At 34.0% G+C, this 16097-nt stretch overlaps 1 protein-coding gene across 2 annotated transcripts in view; it reads right to left on the minus strand.

Annotated features, from left to right (window-relative positions):
* Window positions 1-16097, minus strand: part of HMGCLL1 (3-hydroxymethyl-3-methylglutaryl-CoA lyase like 1) — a 151810-nt gene that overhangs the window by 72692 nt on the left and 63021 nt on the right. For both annotated transcript variants that reach the window (XM_032299746.1, XM_032299748.1), the window contains one exon: window positions 14793-14941. In XM_032299746.1, coding sequence (XP_032155637.1) covers window positions 14793-14941 — 149 coding nt within the window. The remainder of the gene's footprint in view (window positions 1-14792; window positions 14942-16097) is intronic.

Genomic DNA, 16097 nt, shown 5'->3' on the forward strand with positions numbered 1-16097 from the left:
TCTCTCTCTCTCTCTCTCTCTCTCTCTCTCTCTCTCTCTCTCTCTCACACACACACACACACACACACACACACACACACACACACGGGTTTACCTAAATCATTCCAAACAGAAGAGTGACTAGTGTGTACAGAAGGCTCAGAATAAAGATATTTTCTAAGTTTCTTTGGTAACTCATTCTAATATAAAAAATCAAGCCTTTCCTGCAAAGACAAAGATCCACTTCAATCTTGAATATTTAAGCTTCAGGAAAAGTCTTCTTTAGCTGTTTTTAACTCAACATCGATCCCATTTTATTAAACTTACTTTAGAGATGTTTACAATTCTTATATTGAAATAATGCATAATCAGCCTCATATTTAGGAGTGAATGAAGCAAGCGACATAAAAGTGAGAGGGATGGTGGGAAATGAGGCTGAAGATCGAATATGTGGGGCCACAATATGAAAGCCTTTAGAAAGCAAAACAAAGGAGTCTGGACTTTGAGATCACTCAAAATCACTTTAGGCAGTGAAAATTATTAGGTAAGGTAGTGGTAATATCAGATTTGTTTCTCAGAAATATAACTCTGTGGAGGCGCTGGAAGCAGATGACAGAGAAAAAAAATAAAGGCAAAAACACAAGACAATATATTTCCTTAACTCTAATATGCTATTGATTGGTAGATGCACTATGAATTTCTTAACAGTCTTTGGAGTAGAAAAATAAAACATATTCGATGATTTGGTACATAGCCATTGAGTCTAAGATGTAAGCAGATTAGGTTATAGAAATTATGGAAGTGTTAAACTGTCAATTGACAATATGTTTTAGTATTAAATAAGTAGTTATGTAAGTCACTCAAGCAGTTATGAGGGATAGGAAAGGATAAAGAAGGACAAATTCAAGTAAAATTTGAAAGTTATGCCAGACAGGAAGCTCATCCTTCTGCTATTCCAGTCACCATAATCTAAGTTTATGCTTTAGGTTATCTGTACATTTAATCAAGATGTGTGAAAATAAAATGTTCTTATATGAACATAACACTGGAGAAGGTGGCTAAGGATGGAAAAGGAGGAAAAGTTTTAATACAAATGTCATGATTATAATAACATGCTAAAATATAAATACATTGATTTTTAAACCCAAAACATCTAGATGTGAATAAATAGAAAATCCAAGCTATTCATTTACATGTTCTCCTTCTAAAATGTGAAAAACAAAATAAACATAAATCCAAAACAAAACGTCTCCTGCATTTTCCAATTATTATTTGTCCACAGCTAACACATCATTGACAGAATCTTAACCTTCTATGTGAGCAATTTTGTTTCTATTCAAATTTTCCCTCCTGGACATTTCTGTGCCTATGTTTCTGAGATCTTCACACTCTGTTGCATTTCATGTTCATGTGCTCTTCTCTATCCTGTGAGAGGACATTGTTTTGATATTGTCACACATGGGGCTACTTTATTCATGGCTAATTTGATGGTTCTCAACTATGTTCCCTTAACTGTATACTTTAACATTCTAAAGCAGAAATTGGTACAGGAAGGCCCAGAGGCCAAATGCCGCCTATCACTCTTTTATAAATAAAATTCTATTAGAATACAGCCATGCTCATCTGTTTGCATACTTATCTATGGCTGCTTTTATACTACAGAAAGAGTTGAGTTGTTGCAACAGAAATCATCTAACCCACAACACCTAAAATGTTATTGTCTGGGCCTTTACAGTAAGCTTGCCAACCCTTTCTAAAAAAGTTCAGCCACTTTTCCTGAGTGTGAAAAGGCCTCCACCATCATGAATATAAACTGAATTATCTTCTCTGACAAGTGGCCAAAGCCGGCTTCTGGACTTCTGCTCTTCTCTAACAATCTATTACAATGGTTCTCAACCTTTGCTTCACAGAATCACCTTGGTGCTTTAAAAAAGACAAACACTGATGCTTAGGATATGTTCCAAAACAGTTAAACCAGAAACCTAGGGAATGAAATCCAACCACCAATATATTGTTTTTTATAATTTTTTCAAGTTCTATTATGCTGCCAACATTGAAAAATCACCCAACCATTAGCAATACTGTCTCACCTAGATTGTTCTACTGGTTCCCTGTGTAAAAAGCTATAGTGCATTGACCTGACAGTATCTAACTAATCTCAAGAATTTCCTCACTACTGTCCCATAACATATTTGTTCAACCTTGATTGCCTGGTGGTGAAGTTTTACCCAGACCCGTTCCAAATAATTTCTGCTTTTCTGAAGCTGCAAACTCCAGTTCCTCCATTTATTTATTTATTTATTTTCATCTTACCCTTAATTCTGATTCAATGTTTTTGACTTAACTCAATGGTAGTTCTTTCAGCAAGAGTCTGAATGGTAGATGTTGTAGACTGTTTTGTCAATAAACAGTTTTATTTCATTTTCATTCTTGAACTATAGTTTGACTAGGTATAGAATTCTATGTTGACAGTTATCTTGGCACTTTGAATGTATTATTTCACTATATCTGGTCTCAGTTATTGCTGATAAGAATTTTTCTTTCAAGCTAATTTTATGGTAATCTATTTTTCTCTACTGTTTCTAGGATTATGTGTTTCTGTCTTACCTGCATTTTGCTATTAGCTATCTCAGGATTTGCTGTACTTATTCAATATTAACATTAATGCTTTTCCTAATTTCTAGAAAATTCTCAAGGTGCTACCTTTTGAACATATTTCTCATATCTATTTTCTCTTATTTCTCCATATGGAAATTCCTCTAGGCATTTTCTACTAACCTCATTTTTACAATTTCTGTTAATTTATTGTCTGGGCTTCATTCTTACAATTTTCTCAAATCTTAACTGTAAGCTAAACTGCATATAATCTACTGTTCAATTAATTAATTCACTTTTGTATTTTAATGAATATATTTCCATTTATAGATAATATTTCGTTAAATACTAATTTCGTGTTCTGTAAAGATCTGTTCTTAACGCTCTTCCTTTGCCTCTATAAACATTTTATATGGTTAACTTACAATCTCTTTTTCAGATTGTTCTGCTGCCTTCTGTTCTGATAAAGTTTCTTTCTGTTGTTTCCTGTGTTTATTTCATTTGTCTTATGTTAGTTTGTTTTCTCATGTGCTTTATAGTTGTTATTGTGAGTGCCATTTCATGGTAATTTTAGTTTCTGTAGGAATTCTTTGAGCATCTTGAGTTATTTTAATGATCCTATCAAAGGAATCTGATTGCTTTCTGCCCTTACACCATGGAATTTATCAGTTTTTGAACAAATTTCAACCCTAATTTCTTAGTTTGGGTTTCCACAATTCTTATGTGTCATAAATCTACAACCCATAAAAATAGCTGGCATGGGTTCCGTTGACTTTGCATTGGAAAGGTGGTACTGCCAGACTCCAAGAAATAGTTCCAAATTCATACCTTCACAGAACATCTAATTTTTCCCATGTAGTCATTAAAATCCCATTACCACACCACTAGGTACTCTTTCTTGCATAGATACCTCCATATGCTTCTGTGGTATCGACATACCTGACTGCTACATCTGCATTGATGAAACCTGAGACTTTTTTTTTTAATTTTCTGAGCTAGGTGATATGTTTCAAAAGTTATAAAATTTGTGTTTCTGTAATGAGAATGGCAAAGGGGGTCTTTGTGTCAGCTAAGTCCTCCATAATCCCCCTCGTTCACTGTTATGTCAGTTACCCCAGGATCAACCCCAGAGTTCCTCATGCATATTACAAGCTTGATGTATTCACATAGCATATGTAGTTAAACATGTCTGAAATGGTCACCATTCCTATTTCTCTTACATAAATCTGTTTTCCCTCCATTTGCCATTTTTAAAGATGACATCGTTATTCTGAGAGTCAGTCCTGCTATGTCACTTGATAGTCACCTTTGCAAACTTACTCAATAACCAAAAGTTAGCTGATTCTTCCCCTCCAGCCTCTGTGGCATTCAGCCTCAGCCAGCAGCAGCTTGAATGCACAGAACCATTCCCAGGATCCCTCTCCTAAGTGCTCTCCTTATTTCTAGTCCCGTGTCTCTCGATTTTACTTCAATTTCTAGTGTTAAAATTATATTCACAGGGCATGGATTAAATTTCATATTTTCCACTTCGAAAATCTTTAATGGCTTGCTGTTTTCTACTGAATAAATTGGTATTCAAGTTTAGCAATCTGTAAAACTCCAATCTAACTTTCCACCTTTCTTTTACTATACATCCATAAAAAAAAACTTTATTTCAATAAAAGTAAACTTCTTTCTATTACCCAAACATTTCCTGAGATTTCACTTCACTCTGTCTTTGCTCTTTGTAGATTCCATGCCCTGCCTGAAAAAAAATTATTGCTTTTATTATGTTTTCACACACTCATGTATTTTTAATGACTTCATTGTACTGGTACCTTCTTTATGAAGTTTCTCTAAATCACTCCAGAGATTAGAGTTAACTTTAAACTTTAATAGTATGTATCGTTCTCTCTCTTAATGTATTTGCTGGTTTGGGCAGTACAATCATTATTTTTGTACATAATTTATTTTCTCAGTCTGCTAAAAACTCTTTGAAATTATGCTGAATTTTCATTTTCATGGCCCACATGGTATCACAAGACAATCATTGTTTAAAACAAATACAGTCATCCCTCAGTGTTTAGGGGGGATTCTTCCTACAGACTTTGAATCGTCTCTGAATTACTTGTAATACCTAATGCAATGTAAATACTATGTAAATAGTTGCTATAATGTATTTTTATTTGTATTTTAAATGTTTTTCTTTTCTTTCTTTTTTTTGAGGCAGAGTCTTGCTCTGTTGCCCAGGCTGGAGTGCAGTGGCGTGATCCTGGCTCACTGCAACCTTCATCTCTCAGGTTCAGGTGATTCTCCTGCCTCAGCCTCCTGAGTAGCTGGGATTACAGGCACCCGCCACCACGCCCAGCTAATTTTTTTTTGTATCTTTAGTAGAGACAGGGTTTCACCATGTTGGCCAGGCTGGTCTCAAACTCCTGACCTTGTGATCTGCCCGCCTCGACCTCCCAAAGTGCTGGGATTACAGGCGTGAGCCACCGCACCCAGCCTTAAATGTTTTTAAAATATTTTTGATTCATAGTTGGCTGAATCCCTAGGTGCAGAACCCATGGATATTGAGGGTCTACTGTACTTAATTGCTATTTCTTATATGAATAAATACAAAAATATGTTAGTTAAAATGTAATTTTTACCTTCTGAATACTTGTCTAAGACATTCCTAATTTTCATAGTAAACAAATAGGTAAGGGATATTTATGTTCTCAATCCTGTAGCCAGAAATAATAGCACATATTTGAGAGATCAGAACTTGGAGCTGATTTTTTAAACATTATTCAGATGACATAATAATCATCAGCCATATTGAAACTAATCTGACTAAAATTAACAAAAACACAGCATTACAATAAATCCTGTGGAAGTGAATATGTATTGTTTTACTTGCATTTGTGCTTGTTGAGGTCATTTTTAATGGTGCATAAAAATATGATAAACAAGACTTTAGACGTTTCAGTCTTTAATAATCTTACCTAGAATAACTAAATCATGAAAAAGAATTTACAGTTAGGCCTTATCCAGGCCCCCCTTCTCACCATTATCCCATATTCCTCCAATCATGCTGGCAAAAATTCAAACAAAAAGTATAAATAAAAGCCATGCATAAATGTCACAAACATTTGGAGTGGAGTCAATTATTGCTTATCCTCAGAAGAGGACAATGCCAGGAGTGATGGAATTACATGTAATCGCAAATAAGGGGAATTAAGCTATATAAGCATAGGAGCTACTTCACTACATTCATGCAGAATACACCATCCCATAAGCAACACAAAATAGCATGCCATTATTATTAAGTGAATGAACAATACATTTTGAGAGTCTGTAATACATTTATCACTGTGGATAACATACAAATTAAAGACTATTTCTTAGCATCAAGGGGGAATTCTCCTAAGATTCAATTTTTGCTCTAGAATACTTGACTGATTTTATTTCTCCTAAGCCTACTATTAAAATACCATGTATTTAAAATGTCTTCTATATAAACTGTGATCTCTCTATAAATATGTACAAAGTTTAGAAAAAACGTTCATGTACTTTATACATACTTCTGTTCCTAAAGCTGTATATGCCTGTGAGGTTAATTAATTAATCTACTTAGTTCCTGATGAAATTAAAAAGTAAATTTGTATTCAATATTTTAGGGTTTTCTTTGAAAGAAAATGGCATAACCTTCTTCAGCAGTTGATCCTTGGAAAAGTTGCTCCATAAAATATTTAAACATATGTGGAGCTAGACATTTGCTTAAAATTTTGTAATCTGCCCAATAAATCCATTTTACCAATGGCAAAACTGAGCCTCAGGTAAATTAAATAGTTTGCAGAATACAAATAGAGTAAACTACGGAACTAGGCTTTAAAATCAAACTGTCGGTCCAACTTGAAGGCTGGGTCTTTCTACTACATCAAATTAGCTGTTTACAAAGAGAAAGTTTCTTTGTGTCAAGTTCAGATTCCCACAATAAATACAAGTTCAGACCCTGGGAAGCCAGTCATGGAGACTGGTTCAGACTGAGTTTTACATTATCTTTACCTTGATCTTATTTTCTGTCATACCTTTTGAAACTTTCTATGCCTTTTTGCTCTCTATTTGTATTTTTACTTTAGTTGATAAACTACCTCATTTTATTCTTTGTGGTTTTACCTCTTAAAATGATGGATCCTTAGAGTAATTTTTAATTATATGGCCTCAGCCCCACCCATAGCCACGTAGAAAAGTGTTGGAGTCCCATACTGGTATAGTAGCCTTCCTTTATATGAGGTTTCACTTTCTGCAGTCTCAGATAAGTACAGTCAACCGTGGTCTGAAAATAGGAAATGGAAAATTCCAGAATAAACAATTTATAAATTTAAAACTGTGGGCCACTCTGAATAGCATGATGAAATCTCATATCATACCATTTGAGATGTGAATCTTCCCTTTGACCAGCATATAGATGCATCCAGCCCATTAGTCACTCAATGGTTCTCTCAGTTATGAGATCGACTGTATCTCAGTACCTGTGTTTAAGAAACACTGATTTTACTTAATAATGGGCCCAAAGCCCAAAATTAGTGATATTGGCAATTTGGATATGCCAAAAAGAAGCTGTAAAATACTTACTTTAAGTAAAATGGGGAAAGTTATCAACTTAAAGAAAAAAGAAAAAAAATATTGTACTAGAGGTTGCTAACATCTATGTTAAGATTAGAAAACACTTATCAATAGAATTGTGAAGAAGGAAAAAATAAATTCATGCTGGTTTTGCTGTTGTACCTCAAAGTGCAAAAATTACAGCGACAGTGTGTGATAAGTTCTTAGTTAAGATGGGAAAGCCATTAAATTTGTGTGTGGAAGAAATTAACAGAAAACAAGTTCTGACTGAGGATCGTGTGTTGTACCAGAAAGCACTAAGCCTGTAAGACTTCAGCAAGGCATCTCCTGAAATTGATGACTCTAAGCCATTACTACAGGTAGAGGATATTTACACAGATTCAGAAATAGGTTTGGATTCAAACATACAAAAATTACTGGAGAGGCTACATCTGCAGATTAAACTTTATTATACACATGTATGTAAAGGAAAAAAAAACAGTATATATAGGGTTTGGTATAATAATATCCAAAGTTTCAGGCATCCACTTGGGGTCTTGGAATACATCTCCTGTGGACAGGGGACTACTCTAAGTATCCTTTGGGACAATTCAACTGGGACCTGCATGGCAGACTCCCTGCTCCCCGAGCCCTCAAACTAAACGCAATTCAACATCTGAGTATATTCCCAATGATCTGGGCCAGACACTTCAGGTAATGTTTCAGGTTCCATTTTATGATGATTTATTTTGTTTGCTCTTCAGAAGAAATTTGTAAAACAGTCTCTCTTTATAAATAGCACGATTATGTATAAAATATTATTTTATTCACCAAATTAAACCAATTTATAGTTCAAGGGACTTTTCTCAGAGTTGTGTATTTCCTGGCTTTTGACTCTGTCTCTAACTAGCCAAGCTCTCAAATCTTTAATGATCCACTTAAATCTCAGAGACCTGAAACTTACGTAACTGTGTAGTTTGTTCTCTTCTGTTCAAGAAGAAAGGCATTTTATTTCATAGCTCCCATATTATATTTTATATACTTCAATGGCATGTCTGCTTTTGAAAACAATAATTTAAAAAAACAAAGTATCAATGTTAAATTCAGCTGCTAGAAACCAAACTAATCTTGCCTTTTTGATCTGGTGCTAACACTTTAATCGCCACTTTTTTTTGGCCTACCCACTCAACATGTTTAACTTCCAGGTTGTCTGTACGGTTGATTGATGAGTCTAGAAGTGAGAACTTCGAAGGACTGGCCACATGAAATGACTGGTGAAAAGCGGATTCTAAACATCAGTAAATTTGAGAAGCTCAGTCTAACACTGCCATCCTCCAGCCCTAGTTTAAAGAAGTCCTATATTTGGAGGGCCTTGTTAACAAGGATAACTTTGTTTAATTCAGTTGTCCACAAATTTTTGAATCATGAATTCTCTCCTTACCTCTATCTCCACCACTGTCTTAATTTTAATGTAATCCTACTCAACATATTTGAGTAATCCTTTGGGAAAATCTGATTAGATATTTGCAAGGTAAAGCTCTGCGCTTGGCTCATTTCAATCCCTAACTACATTTTTTAAAAATAAATTTTTGATTCAATTTTGAATTAATTGAAGAATGCCTAAGATTAAATCTGTTTTTTATTGAATTATGTCAAAAAAGTTGAATACAATTAAATATGAATGTACCTAATGCTTAGTATTTCTGAACTTTATTCACAGTGTTTCTCCCAGATATTCTTTGTGTTCTAATTTCATATGAATGATGTTTTTTTTTATTTTTTAAATTTTATTATACTTTAAATTCTGGGGTATATGCAGGCTTGTTAAATAGTTACACACTTGCCATGGTGGCTTGCTGCATCCATCACTCCATGATCTACATTAGGTATTTCTCCTAATGCTATCCCACCCCTTGCTCCCCTCTTCCTGACAGGCCCTGGTGTGTGCTGTTCCCCTCCCTGTATCCATGTGTTCTCATTTTTCAACTCCCACTTATAAGTGAAAACGTGCAGTATTTGGTTTTCTGTTCTTGTATCAGTTTGCTGAGAATGATTGTTTCCAGCTTTATCCATGTCCCTGCAAAGGACATGAACTCATCATTTTTTTTTATGGCTGCATAATATTCCATGGTGTATATGTGCCACATTTTCTTCATCCAGTCTATCTTTGATGGGCATTTGGGTTGGTTCCAAGTCTTTGCTATTGTGAACAGTGCCTCAATAAACATAGGTGTGTGTGTGTCTATAATAGAATGATTTATAATCCTTTGGGTATATATCAAGTAATGGGATTGCTGGGTCAAATGGTATTTCTGGTTCTAGATTCTTGAGGAATCGCGATACTGTCTTCCACAATGGTTGAACTAATTTACACTCCCACCAACAATGTAAAAGCATTCCTATTTCTCCACATTCTCTCCAGCATCTGTTGTCTCCTGACTTTCTAATGATCACCATTCTAACTGGTATGAGATGGCATCTTATTGTGGTTTTGATTTGCATTTCTCTAATGACCAGTGATGATGAGCTTTTTTTCATTTGTTTGTTGACTGCATAAATGTCTCCTTTTGAGAAGTGAGAGGTAGATCTTTTGCCCACTTTTTGATGGAGTTGTTTTTTTTTTTTTTTCTTGTAAATTTAAGGTTTTTGTAGATTCTGGATATTAGTCCTTTGTCAGATGGGTAGACTACAAACATTTTGTCCCATTCTGTAGATTGCCTGTTCACTCTAATGATAGTTTCTTTTGCTGTGTAGAAGCTCTCTAGTTTAATTTGATCCTATTTGTCTATTTTCGCTTTTGTGGCCATTGCTTTTGGTGGTTTAGTCATGAAGTCCTTGCCCATGCCTTTGTCCTAAATGGTATTGCCTAGGTTTTATTCTGTTGTTTCTAAATAAAAGTAAATTTGTAAAAGCTTTTGAAGAATTTGTAGTAAAGTTAATCTCATGATAAAAGCTTGTAAATGTTCACTTTTCTATTTCATATGATGTACAACTCTCTTTTCATACTTATTAAATTTACTTTGATACATACTTGTTTCACTCTGACATCATATAAAATAAAAGAAAAAAAGCATGTTAAAAATAATTTTAAATTATTGTAAGTGACTGTATGGACTATGAACATTTACCATTCAACCACAATCTGTGCTGAATTAACTTCACACCTAGGGACACCATTAAGTTTCTTGAAATTACTTGTGTAAATTACAAATCTACTTCTTGCCTAGGTATGGCAAGGCATAATCTAGCAAATGAATATTTAATAACGAAAAGATATTAATGCTAATTATATGAGAAATGATGAAACACATTCTTACCTTAAAATGTCTACATGGAGGCTATTTAGACACAATTGCACAAACCCAGCTTACAAATATTAACTGCTGCTTGGTATGTGTTATTTTTGCACACAGCAGTGCCAGAATAATATATAAAGCTAAAAATGTATAAACCATTAAACAAACCATATATATGAAAGAAAATAGCTTTAACAGATGTCTTATTTTAGAGTTTTATGTACCAAATTTTGGTGGCACATAATGATGATGGAATCATTCTTCCAGACCTAGGCCTCAGTTTAACAGTAGAATTTGGGAAGGAATTTCTGTGGGCAGCTTCTTGCTGCCCACCTACAAGAATATGATGCTATAAATGCAAGTGTTCCATAGAGGTAGATCATCCAATGGAAGGGATTTGATACATTTGTCATAAGAAACACTGTCTACTAGTCACAGTGTACTTAAAAATGGAGCCCTAAATCAGGAGATTCATTATCTCACTTACCAAGACTGGTATTATCTTCAGGATCAGAATTTGAGTCCATACTGAGATTCCACATTAGACGAGGAGAACATGAAACACAGACTAAATGCATTGTGACTGGTCTAGCTAACTCAGCAAGCAGGTTGCAAGATTTTGAATAAATGTGTTTAGTTACAAATTATCTCTCAAATTAAAACAACAGTGTTTTAAGGGAGAATATTGTGCCCTGACTTCATGGCACCTAGGAAGATTGCCATTTTAAAGGATGAGAATTATATAGAGATGAATTAGTTAAAAAAATAACTAAACACAGATTCATTACAGTTCTAGGAAAATCTGACTCCTTACCTCCTCCTAAATATTAAGCACATTTTATTTTAAAAAATGACAAAAGTATGACATTATCACATCTGACAATTGTCTTTGTTTTTCTGTATCTAAAAGTAATCTATGCTTGTCTGTATTAGTTGAATTACTAATTTGCCTTCAACCATTACCATTATTTCACATCTTTATCTGGAAATTAAAAAAAAAATTAACAGGTACAATTCACAGATACATATTTTAAAATCTTATATTTTTTAAAACAATGAATGAATAATTTTATGTGGCTCATAGGAGTAATGTTAAATATGCTCTTCTCTGAACTTTCAGTATAAACTTTCAGAAGGTTAGTCATGAATCAAATCATTCTAGGCCATTTTATAAGAGAAGTATAAGATGTAATTATGTAAAAAACTTTCATGGTTTATGCTTTAATATACAAACCTGCTGACCTTGTAATTTTATAATTTCTATTTATAAGCATTTTAACCATGAAATTAATAATGGCAACTTACTGAGAATTTAATTTTTATTTTATTTTATTTTATTTTATTTTTTTTGCGGCGGACTTTCGCTCTTGTTTCCCAGGCTGGAGTGCAATGGCGCGATCTCGGCTCACAGCAACCTCCGCCTCCTGGGTTCAGGCAATTCTCCTGCCTCGGCCTCCTGAGTAGCCTGGATTACAGGCATGAGCCACCATGATCAGCTAATTTTTTGTATTTTTTAGTAGAGACGGGGTTTCACCATGTTGACCAGGATGGTCTCGATCTCTTGATCTCGTGATCCACCCGCCTCGGCCTCCCAAAGTGCTGGGATTACAGGCGTGAGCCACCACGCCTGGCCGAGAATTTAATTTTTAAATTAACACTCTCACAAAGAGTGAGCATGTGATTAATATCACTTCAATAAAGAGAAGTTGGTAATTACTTTAGACCAAAAGTAATACATTCTGAACTTCTTATATATTAAAGCACTACTTCATATCTTGAAGTATTTCCATTTTAAAAGGATCCTGGCAAGCCAGTAAATACCATTGATAAAGGGAAAATAATCACTTTTGTCCCAGGCTTTTATTTTTCTTTGCCTTCTTAATTTTCTAAAATTTAGAAAGTTAATATAAAAATTACCTAAATGTTTAAAAATATGTCACATGTACTGCCCACTAAAAATAAAATCCAAAGTGCATACATTTCATTTTTCATTCACATATAATGCATATGCACCAGTGTTAGCTGACTCTGCATTTTATGTCACTGATTTGGCATGGCATCTTTTTACAATGTGTCCCAGATGTTACGTAAAGTTCTGACCATGTGTTAAAAATGTATACACATGCATGTGTTGTATGTGTGTTTCAGAGGGTGTGTGGGGGAATTTAACAATAGCCTTCACAACTCTAATAAAAGCTACTATTTAGACCATATGAAAGTTTACTATTTTATAAAATTTAAATAGTGTTAGTGAGCTTTCATAAAATGTGTACTACTTTATCGCCTTTAAAGCGGACAACTGATGACATAAATTTTCTGGATGATTGTCAAGTATGTGTTGATGCAGCTGTTGCCATGCAAGACATGCTGAAGCATCTACTGCAGTTTCAACTAGTTGAGCATGGCTCCCTTCATGAAATAGGTACTAATGGCTTATGACTTACAGTGACGAATATCTAAAATATAGATTGCCAGTAAAAATAAAATCTTATTTATACTTTGTAAAAGTTGTGGGGAGGAAGAAGATATTTTCAACTACACAAAGAGGTACTGAATTCAAATAATGAAAGGCACATTTCTGAAAGTGAAAAGTGTTTCAGAAAATTCAGGAGTTGTTCTCCAAAGGTACAAAATACACACTGGAAAACATACATTTGTCTGTAGTATAATTCTATAGTAAGTCTCCAATGTACTCTACGCATTTGGTTTTACTGTGGGTCACTTCTTGTTCGTCAAAGCCTGAAAAACTTTTTAAGCCACAGCACAATTAGAAGTTTTCATTTTTCTGCTGAGGCAATATTATTTGTCAAACAATGAGTATTAAGAGGGTTTAGATTTTTATTAGCTCAATTACATTATTGCATTTTACAAGAGAAAGCTAAGATGATAACAACTTACTTCCTATAACTTACATTTGCAACCATCTTTCAACACTAAAAAAACCCTATTTGAAAAGCAAGCCTCATGAGCACTTTCCTTCTTACAGTCACATGCTTTTTAATTTTCCAATGAGAAAAGCTTATACTCCATACTTTAAACACATATTGAAATAGAATACGGTCTTCATCTTTATTTTAAAGAAAATAGAGATAACATTTATATTTGAATTGAATCTATCCCCAGCTTTCAACCTTCTATTACCAGTTGTTATGCACTTTATCTTGTTAACAGACGTGTTCATCATATCTCCATATTTATAAAATTAATACAAAAAAAGCTAATGTCTTAGAAACAAATTCTCCCCTAAGTAACACACACACACACACACACACACGCATTGTAGGTTTCACAGCAGATAGACCTGGTTATAATATTTGAGGCAACTATTGGTCCTGGAGGCAGGCAATCACCAAGGCAGATTTTTCCCCCTCTCTCTTCTCTCCCTCTATATCTCTCATCACTGCTAGGAGCCTCCGGTTTCCATTCCTGCTTTCTGTCACTCTGTCTTGTCACTGATTTGCATGTGGCTCCATCCTAGGAACCCCAAAATAGTCAACTCAGTGACAAAATCACATCGTATTTCAATAAAAGAAACCATGTTTGATATTCCATTTCTAAATTCCTGAGAGAGAATGTTAGGTTTGTGGATCTTGGATCAGTTTTTCTTTTCTATGTCCTGTAATTGACATCTCTTAGAATGAACAGCTGATAAGTTTCTACAAGAAAAAGGCAAGGTGAGGAGAAAAGGATTGATATATCTGATACACTTGAATTTACAGAAAACATATATAATAGAATAGTAGAGAACTAAAAATTTATATTGATCTTCCATAAGCAATTTATCAAGTATTTTTAAACAGTGTTCTGCAAGATACTCTGTAGGTGCTTTAGAATCACCCAAAGGAAGTAAAGAAATCAGCCATTGAAGGGCAGAAAGAATAGGTAAAATGATGGGCCCAATTTCCCAGAGCAGCTCAGAGGCTTAAGTTTATGTCTGCTGTATTCTATTGAAGCTCTACATGAAATACTCTTTGAAGAAAAAGTCATGTTTTAAAAAAATATATTTGGAAACCACATTAGATGATTCTTTTCCAAAAGCTGTTGTGAGTTTATACCAACTTATGAGTACATGTAGGCTGATATAACAGCGTGTTAATAAAATAGTTAATACTACCAGATTTACATGCTAGTTCCTCTAATTTCAATTGCATTACACATTCCATAAGCTAGGTACTCACTAATAATCATAAATGATGTTAATGAGATATAACTATATAGTTGCCCTGATTAAATAAAGTAGAAATATGATATTCTATGTATAGTTTTATAAATGATATAAGAATGTCTAGATAATTTATGAGTAAGCTTTAACAATAAACATTAACAAAAAAAATTGTGGGATTTCATACATACCCTCGTGCTGGAATATTCATGTGCCTTGCAGACTTAACAACCTCCTCAAACTTTCCCATGCTTTCTTCAATGGAACAGTTAATGTTCTTCTTGCTAAAGGATTCAGATGCAGCTCCAAAAACTGATATCTCAGTGGCTCCAGCAGCAACCTGAAAAATACATAATTTACAGCCAAAGCTAGTGATTTCAAAAATGTAAATGATGGTGGTAGAAGAAAGGTGAACTACTCTATGAAGGCATACATGTATTCTTGAACATTTGCCTTAGAATTTAAAATTGGATTCCTCTCATCTTGCCACATATACTCTTTTGAAGTGTAAATATATTTTATTATAACAGAATAATCTGCAAACTGCAGTATTCATAAGTCTGTGAGGCACAAAAATCACAATGAGGTTGTCCTATTTAATTTTGCCTTTTATAAATGATGTTTTAACTTCAGAAATACTATAACTCTAATTATGGAAAATACTAGAACCCCAATAAAACTTTCTCCTCCATGAAAAATTATTTTCAAACCAATTATTAAAATGGAGGATACTGAACACGTTCTGTTTTCCTTCTCTTCCTACAATTCAACAGAAAAATATTTTTCCAATCATCATTTAGATTTTGCCCCCAGTTTTTCTTTGATCTCCTAACTTAGCTTTTATTGTTTTGTATCCTGACTTTTACAAATACACTCTTGTGTACCTAATGCTTTGATCCTTTTGCCAGTCTTTAAATCCAAAATATTAATCTAATCAATTTACTTTTTGCATCTTTTGTCAACTTTATTCCTTCCTCCAGTCTTCTCCAATGACTTGCTTTCAAATGTCAGGTCTCTTAGTCTTTCGGCTGGATTTTTAAGACCTTCTGTTAATGTATTTCTAGCATTTGGCCTTTGTTCTCCCCTCTTGCTAATCCCCCATTAATATATGAAGAGAGAAAAACCTAAAAACTACCTTTTCATCTTTCCTTAAACATTTAAAAAATATTGGCTTCCCTGACTCTGTCCAAAATAAATTTTTAATTTCTAAAGTAAAAACCCTATTAGTGAACATCTACTATTTGTCTGTACTGTTTTTAGTACTATGGATGTGCTTTTTGTAATCAACAGACAACTATGTAAACTAAGCATTGTGATGCCCATTGTACAGATGAAAGAGCCGTAGCACAAAAAAAGGTAAATACTTAGCGTAACATTGCACAGGGAATAGAAGTTCTGGAGTCATGTTTTGAGCACAGAATTGCTAAAAGGTAAATATTTAGCGTAACGTTGCACAGGGAATAGAAGTTCTGGAGTCATGTTTTGAGCACAGAATT

This window comes from Sapajus apella, unplaced genomic scaffold (genome assembly GCF_009761245.1).
Source record: "Sapajus apella isolate SASKATOON/1434 unplaced genomic scaffold, GSC_monkey_1.0 scaffold41, whole genome shotgun sequence".
Classification (NCBI taxonomy): Eukaryota; Metazoa; Chordata; class Mammalia; order Primates; family Cebidae; genus Sapajus; species Sapajus apella.